Genomic DNA, 8718 nt, shown 5'->3' with positions numbered 1-8718 from the left:
CGGGTTCTCCTTAACAGGGTAGCTTTTTATAGATCCCGGAAGGTTTAAAACTATTTTGGGGGAGGGTACCACCACCCTCCCAAGAGATATCACAATAAAACGAATTTTTATTTCCTCGAATAGAGACTCCTACGAAACATTGCAAAGTATCGTAGCAATTTAATACTCCTTCGCAACATTGCAAGATATCGTATTATTTTTTTAAAACACCAAACATTTAAAGTGCCACTAGAGGCCTCTACAGGCGTATCCGCTAGTTATTGCATATAATGCTAATCATTATCCCTAGTAGAGTCAGCCTCAGTATTGTTGATGTTGGTAGCAGCATCGTCCATAGAGTTGCTGCGCTCCTCTTGTGAGGCGCGGATTGTTATTCTGTTTGGAATCACAAGTCATATAATATAAAAACCAGTGCGGCTTACATACCAATTAATATCCGCTGGTTTAGAACCAGTTAGAACAGCCTTAGGCCCCTCCGGGCTAACAAAAATGGTTTTAATCTTAAAGTTTTCCTTTTAATATCCGCGGAAGGCTGTCTATAATTTCATTAGATAAATAACTATTGAAATAGTTGAATATTTGGGTTCCTATAAATTAAAGTGGCTAGATGTTTGTTTGTGTGTGTGTGTGTGTGATGTCATTGTAAGATGGACATTTGATTAAATACATATTGATATTAAAGTTTAAAAGCTGTTACTACGAAACTTCCTAAGAATTGAAAATTATTGAAAACTTAATAAAAGATAACTTGTGTTCCTATTATGATCTATCGGCTGGTTGTCCATTAGCCTCCGACTGTTGTCCTCCAAAGACCTCCGGCGGGGTAACGAGTCAAGAGTTCTGTGTCCTCCGCGAGTCTAAAACAAATAAATTTATTTTATATTTTTAAAAGATTTATATTTTTATAAGATAAGGTCTTCCAGTTTGGCTTCGAAACCGATTCTAATCCGTTCTGAGCCATACTAAAATATCTTGTATCGCATTATGGACAACTTTCTACGAATAATGAAATAAAAATCTTAAAATTAAACCTGTTTTGTTGGCCCAGATGGACCGAAGGCCTGGGTCAACAATATATCTATAATACGATGCGATGAATAACTATTCTGAATATAGAGTGAATCATACTTTACTTAATGGATAGCTTTTAAAGGCAAATTTTATATTCTAGAACCGTCCTATTGTTTTCAAACATCAAGCATAATAATTACAAAAATATGAAATCGTAGCAACTCTATAATCAAAGAGTCTGTGTGATAATTTTCGTTTGTACGACTCTATGTTTAGTTGAGCTTCGATTTTATGGATTAATCATATTATTTTTTTAGAATCTATTTATTAAATTTCATGAATATTTATTTCCACGAAATCGAGCTTAGACTTCAACTTTAACTATATTTAATAATGTAAAATATAAGTTTGTTGAAAATAAAAATATTATGTTCGATTTAAAAAAAAATCTAAACCTTCAAATAATTTGATATAAAAACCACATGTTTGGCAAATATTTAGCACTCTCCCGGATTTTTAAACAAAGCACTTGCGGATTTATTGGACCATTAAAGGGATTTCTACATCAAATGAATTTGATGAGTTTATGTACTTATGTACTGTGGCGTGCCCAGGTTTTTGCCAGGAGGGATTTCTTGAGTTGGTGGTGGGTGGGTGGGGGGGGGGGGGTAACGCAAGACTTCCCAATTTGGATTTAAAAGAGAGGGGTAGGTTCCTGGTAAAATCCGTAAAGGTTATGTGTTTTAAGTAAAAAAAATAGTAGTAGAACGATAAAAATTTATGTTTACTTTAAAAAAAAATTTCTCTTTAGTTCTTTTCAATAAGAAATACATATATTTAGTGAATATTATCGTTCTACTACTATTTTTAAGCCTTAAAACACACACCTTTACGGATTTTACCAGAAACCTATCCCTCTCTTTATTAAAATGTGTAGTCATGATGTCAGTAGATTATCGGTAAGTCGAAATTTTGTCAGTCACAACCACTTTTTGTTATACTAGCCCCCAGCCTCTAGGGGCTTTGCCCCAAGAGGTTTAATCAAACCAAGTTTTCGTATTTTAGATTTAAAAGAAAAATTTAAAAAAAAAATATTTTTTTTTTTGGGGGGGGGGGGTATTTTTCATTTTTTGGGGGTTTTGGGGTGTCCCACCCCCCAAGAAAATAGTTATAAACCTTCCCGGGACCTATGATAAGCTACCCTATAAAGGAGAACCCGATCGGTTCAGCGGTTAGCGAGATCCTTCGCTACAAACAAACAGACAAACAAACAGACAAACAAACAGACAAACAAACAGACAGACAAACAAACATCGTTCTACTTTGTATTATAGATAAAGCCATGTAGTAGATGTAAATATTGTAAGAATTGTATTTCGATATAATGTCAGCACTTACCACTATTTATTTAAGCCATTTAGTCGATGTAAACCATTTTAATTGCATATTGATGGAATGTCCATAGTTTTGACAAGCTTTAATTAAATCAATCCACAAAAAAATTTAAATAAATTTGTTCTTAGTTCTATAAAAAAAACTTATAGTTTTATAAATCACATAATTTTGAAAACTACATATTAGATAAAGGATGAAAAAATGAAAAAAATTTAAAAATAATTGGCCTTGAATTAAAAAAAATTTAATACTTTTCATAGAACTACCCTTCTGGTACTTTTTGAAAAATTGTGTAAAATACATTAATTTCATTTTGACAAACGGAAATTGCTATTGACATTTATATAAAACTTATAATAATAAGAAAAACATGATAGTCAAACTGTTTCTTTTGAAAGTCGATACTATTATAATTTTAGTTTTAGAATAACCTAAAGCTGAACCCCATGTAAATTTAGGAAGGGAGGTTGTAAAAAAATCAAGGATCCAAAGGGATAAGACAATAGCCGATAAATTGATGAACAAAATTGTTGATCCAACAAATAAGAAAACGTCATTGCAAAACTTTGGGGACTAGTGTAATAAACAGCACAATGTCCCCTCCCTTCCCGTATCTTACCTGTTGTTTGTTCCACGCCTCTTCTCTGGCCGACATGGATGGTTGACCGCCCGACACCTCGCTCAACTCGACCCAGGCTCCGCCCCCAGCGGTTGACGGCCGATCCCGTGATTCGCCTGATTCCAAAAAATAATAAGACATAGAAATAATGTTCAGCTGTCTGTTCGCTTTAATGTAACTTTGCATAACAGTATTTATATTTTGCTAAAAAATAAGATCGAAGTTTGTAACGTTCATCCATTTTTAAATTTTTTTACTAACATCTTAGCTTGCTCTCACCATTCGGCGGCTATGTACCTTTTGTATTCGACCGAACCTACTGTTTAAAAAAATCATATGGCTGTCCATTTTCCTAATACACTTGTAAAAATGGATGGACATGCCCTAGCTATAGAACAGCTACTCAACTAATTATTATTTTTTGCCTGATCCGCGGCGAGTTTCGCCAGAGCGGCGCAACGGCTTATTGCCGCATCCGCCGCCACTGCCAAGAGTTTGCATTGGTGAGTTCCGCGCTGCTCGCCGCCCACTTTGAACTAGATAAGAAATACAAAATTTATAACAGAAAACAAATGCCATTTAAGAAATAAAAATTATTATTGTTTTTCATGTACAGACATTTAAACCCTTTGGAATTGAATTTAGATACTTAAGCTTAACCTTTATACATACAAACATACATTCTACTACTTTAGATTATAGAAATCTAATAACTCATAGAACGACTTAAAATTACTTTCTATTGTTTTTTAGTCGAAATCATGACATTTTATTTAGTTACTATAACTATTATTTTAACTGAAAATTTTTAAAAAAGTTAATAAATGTACGTATCTGCGGACAACTGTATGTGCATGTTACTTACTATGAATATTTTCATCAGAAGCCCGCCTATGTCCTCCGCCAGTTTCGTGTGACCTCTGGGAGTCATGTGACCGCTGACCGCCTAACAGCCAAGGATAATGTTATTAGAAAATGGCGTAAGAAATGTTTTGGTACAAACCAAGTTTTATATTGTTTTTAGTAAATGGAGTGGGGCGGGTGCAGGGGTAAATTTTTTTTAAGGGGGGGGGGGTAAAATGGCGCGCGAAGCGCGCCGCAAATAAACCCCCCCCCCCCAATTTTTTTTTACCCAGGGGGTAAAATTTGCTTGGGGAGGGTTATTACCCCCCTTAAATCTATTGGCAGGGGTGAGCATCAAGCATTTAACTTATTTGGTCCGTGGGTTTGTCGGTCATGCAGCAAAAGAAATATGTATTGAATATTCGAAAGTTTGCTTTATTTTAGTGAAATAAATGTCTCCATCTTTCTTTTTCTTGAATTACTTCTAGAAAGTTGCTCTATAACTCACTTTGTCCGTATGTTCATCTATGATTTTTTCATTATTGCTACACTACTTATGGATGTTTTTATCCCTTTTTTTCTAAGGTTTAATTGTAAAGTTTTCTGCATGAAATATCAATTAAATCCCAATGTTATTATGGCATTAATCCTTCCTCCTAGAGAATCATGTGATCTCTGACCTCCACCGCCGCTGCTGGAGCCCTTCATTCGGCCGCCGTCTTCCAGGTAATGGTTCTCATCCCAGGAGGTCTTCCTAGCCTCCCCGGATCTCTTCAGAGGTCGGTTGGTTGGCCGCATTGATGGATTGCTCAACTAAAAAAAAGAAACTTCAGTACAATTGAGTACACAGATAGATTTACCTTTAGAGTGCGTAAAAATTTTGATCTCCCAAGAGGGGGGGGGGGGGAATAAATGAGTGATCCCCCCCCCCTCCCATAATTTTTTAAATTTTGCTCCCCCCCCCCCAAATAAAAAAAAGCTTTGACATCCTTGCCTATATGATATGAAGGTTACCCCCCCCCCCCCTTTAACTTTTGATCCCCACTCCCCATAAAAAGCTTGGACGTCCTTGACCCCCCCCTCCAATGATTATATTATTATACCTGTGATGGAGGCTGTGGATTCCAGGAATCTGGCTCCAGCAAATCACCGTCCAAGGTTCTCACTCGTATACTAAAATATTAAGGGTTAGAAGAATAGGTTTCTAACAATGATGTTTATTTTTATGACAGAGCTTTCTGAGACATATCAAATCCCTATAATTAAGTAGCAGGATGTGTGTCTGTCTGTACCGAAGGATCTCGCTAACCGCTGTTCTCATATTTTGATGGAGGGTTACCACCACCCTCACAACAAAAATCGCCCCTAGAAAAGAATTAAATTAAAAATTAGGTAATTGAATTCAACTCTCCCTTCCTCAATTGCCCCTAGAGGCCTCTAGGGGGGGGGGGCGGGGGTGTAGCCGCAAATAAATATAATGATAAATATTTTCAGCTTAATCATTTGCTGTAATAAAGAAGCTTATGTAGAAAAAACAGCTAGATATACAGAAATATAAGAGACTAGCGGCTACGCCCCTAGAGGCCTCTAGGGACACCTTAGGATGTGGGGAGTAGGAATAGTAGACCCTTCACTTTCATTTTTAGGTTTAAAAAGGAATAATGTTGCAGATTTTTTTTTTCGGGGGGGGGGGGGCATTTCTCCTCGGATGGTAAACACACCCTCCTTTTTAATAGTAAAAACCTTCCTTGACCAAAAAGAAGCTTCACTATAAAGGAGAACCATATCGGTTCAGCGGTTAGCGAGATCCTTCACTACAGTCAAAAAAAAACTTATTACTTTATATATTAGGATAGAAAATAAGATAGGGAACATGGTATTTTTACAACAAGCAAAACTGCAGTTACTGTGTTTTTAGCAATATAGATTTGTAACTGTAAAATTGACAAAATTACACCTAATTTAAAATATTGCATATTATACTTCTGTTATTAAAATTGATAAAAACACATCCATGTATATTCATGTATGTTATCTATAATACAAAGTAGAACGATGTCTGCTGTTTGTCTGTTTGTTTGTCTGTTTGTTTGTCTGTCTGTTTGTTTGTAGCGAAAGATCTCTTAACCGCTGAACCGATTGGGTTCTCCAATACAGGGTAGCTTCTCACAGGTCCCGGGAAGGTTTATAACTATTATCTTGGGGGGTGGGACACCCCTAACCCCCCTCCCTAAAAATCAAATTACCCCCCCACAAAAAAAAGAATTTTTTTTTTTTTAAATCCCTACCCAAAAAAATTATCTTTTTAAAAATTTTCTTTAAAAACTAAAACATGAAAAATTAGTTTGATCAAACTTCTTGGGGCAAAGCCCCTAGAGGCTAGGGGCGAAGCCGCTAGTATGTTAAAAAGTAGTAAATTGCCAGTAGTGGAAATGACAGCACTCCTAGCATACAGCTAAAAATTGATGTTTTACCTGTCATTATCTAGAGAAATAACACTATCTCTGTCAAGAGTGCTACTATTGGGTCTCGGCAGTGTCAGGGTAGAGAAACTAGAGGCGGAATTTGGAGGTGGCCTAAAAAATATAATTACAAACTTTTATTTTTTAAAAGTTATTACTTAACTTGATTTTATACAAAAAAATGATAAAAAATATACTAAAGTTCAATTAAATAAGAAGAATCTTATTGAATATTTAGAAAATAGAAGTTCCAATATAAAAATCAATATAATAGCCCAGTTACTGGAGGCGTATTGAATTTATACAAGTTTGCAATTTTGTTGGAACTTATTAAAATTGTCATGAAGAAAGCACCTTATACCAACAACTAAATTAATTCTATAAAAAATCACTAAACTTATACGTGATTTTTTGCTGTCGTTGGGGGGGGGGGGGAACACATGTTGGCTATACCTTATTCCAGGAAAGACAGACAGACGGACAGTTTCAGTTACCTTGGAGATTCTCTGGTGGATGGTTGTCTGGGCGACTCCCTGCCCATCCAGCTGTCAAGGGTCATGTATTCTGGACAATCTGCCATGATTCCTTGTTGGTTTTGGGGTGTACATTCAATTACGCATTTTCTAACATTTATATAGTGCTTTAAAATAGACATAATACTTGTATAAAATCAAAAGATATCTGTGTATGTTTAGTGTTTACCGAGAGATTATGATAACCGCTGAACCGATATGATTCTCCATCACAGTATAGATTCTAATAGGTCCTGGGAAAGTTTATAACTATTTTGGGGGAGGATACTACCTTCATTATCTGGTAGGGTGTCCCATAGAGTAGTGGTGAGCGCACTAAGCTGTGGTTAAGAGAAACCGAGTTCTAGTCCCCACATAGACTTTGCACTCGGTTGACAAATGCTGTCGCAATTTGTCAGATTAAGATCACGCAACCTTCCCTAAGGTGCCCTAGGGTTGTAAGGGGGGAGATTTGTAGGAAGTTAGGATTCTACCAATCATGCAGCTTTGACCATGCTTTCCCTCGTCAATGCTCCTCGTATGAGAGTGCCATTAATTATGGTGGCTTAATATGGAACACCTGCCAAAACTCTAGGCCAGGGTGATGTAATATTTGAGTAGCTTCCACGAGAATTGCGGGTCAGCTTGTAATGTAACATAGAACACAATCAGCTGTGCGCGAAGATACCAATCTAAGATTGGCCAAAGGATTCTCACTTCCAGTCTCCGTGTGCATCTGAATCCTAACTTCAGAGAATCATGGCTACAACAACAAAAACCTCAATTATCTGCTTGCTTTACTTTTACTTTTTAACAATAATTGTGAGTCGGGGAAGGTAGACTCCCTCCACCCCATATATCCCTCTAGGGGCAAAGCCGCTAGTAGCAAACATTTATAAAGAATGGTTTGCTTAATAATCACGAGTAAAGCAAAGGGGAAAGACCATTTGGTGCTGTTTTTTTATAATGTTTTGTTTTATGACTTTTGTAAAAGTGATATTTGCGCGGAAGTGAATGAACACCTTGGTTGTTTTCTAGGGACACCTTTTATCACAGAAAAATTTATCTGAAATTAAAATTTACTTTGTAACTATTACTTAAAATGTACCAAAATTGGTTCTGTTGTAAGGGTCAGGAAACTAGCCTAAAACCTTCCCTCATAAACTTAGAAACAATTTATTCCCTTTCAATATTTCAGTGATTAAGTGAACTTATGAAGAAAACGTTTTATTATATTTATGTGAAAAATTCTGCGTTTAATAACTGCTTTACTATGGGTGGAATCAAAGGGTTGTAGAATAATTTCACTGTAACTGTCCATCCAATCCTTTTATTCAATTAATTTAATATAAAAAATAACGTTTCTTTTCTATAAAAAATACCGTTTTTAATGCTATTCAAGCATAATATGAATTGATTGAAATAAAGTAATAAATATAACATAATTTGGGGTTTGTTTATATTTTGAAAAGGATACCTTTCATTTCATATCCTGGTTCTTACACACACACACACACACACACACACACACACACACACACACACACACACACATACACACACATATATATCCTTAACACACACGCACACACCCACACATACACTAAACGCTTAACCTATTTACGTTCATTTGACACTAGAACATTTATAATTTTAATGAATACCAAAGCATATAGAAACATTTCTTTCACAATAAATCACTTTTAAACATATATAACATAAATGATTATCATTTTTAATAATAAAATAATCGTTATAACCGATTTTTATAACTAAAATTTGAAGGTATCTATATGTCTGTAGTTGTATTGTGAACAGCGAATCATCCATCGCTAACTTCCGTCTCGTACATGAGTGCGCTAGGTGTACCACTCCC

The 8718-nt window shown here is 35.7% G+C and overlaps 1 protein-coding gene across 1 annotated transcript; it reads right to left on the bottom strand.

Annotated features, from left to right (window-relative positions):
• Window positions 1-257: 257 nt before the first annotated feature.
• LOC145319734 (uncharacterized) lies at window positions 258-7919 on the bottom strand. The gene is made up of 10 exons (XM_080162050.1): window positions 7865-7919; window positions 6825-6915; window positions 6343-6444; window positions 4972-5041; window positions 4524-4681; window positions 3891-3973; window positions 3451-3561; window positions 3026-3141; window positions 759-857; window positions 258-377 (listed from the first exon to the last, which is right to left on the bottom strand). Exons 2-10 carry the CDS (start codon window positions 6908-6910, stop codon window positions 273-275), a joined length of 930 nt encoding a protein of 309 aa, XP_080018176.1. The 5' UTR covers window positions 6911-6915; window positions 7865-7919; the 3' UTR covers window positions 258-272.
• Between the last annotated feature and the right edge of the window lie 799 nt (window positions 7920-8718).

Source organism: Acartia tonsa, chromosome 5 (assembly GCF_053477335.1).
Source record: "Acartia tonsa isolate MP-2025a chromosome 5, ASM5347733v1, whole genome shotgun sequence".
NCBI classification, from domain to species: domain Eukaryota; kingdom Metazoa; phylum Arthropoda; class Copepoda; order Calanoida; family Acartiidae; genus Acartia; species Acartia tonsa.
The sequence above is the reverse complement of the archived record's forward strand: the minus strand, read 5'-3'. Positions and strand labels throughout refer to the sequence as shown.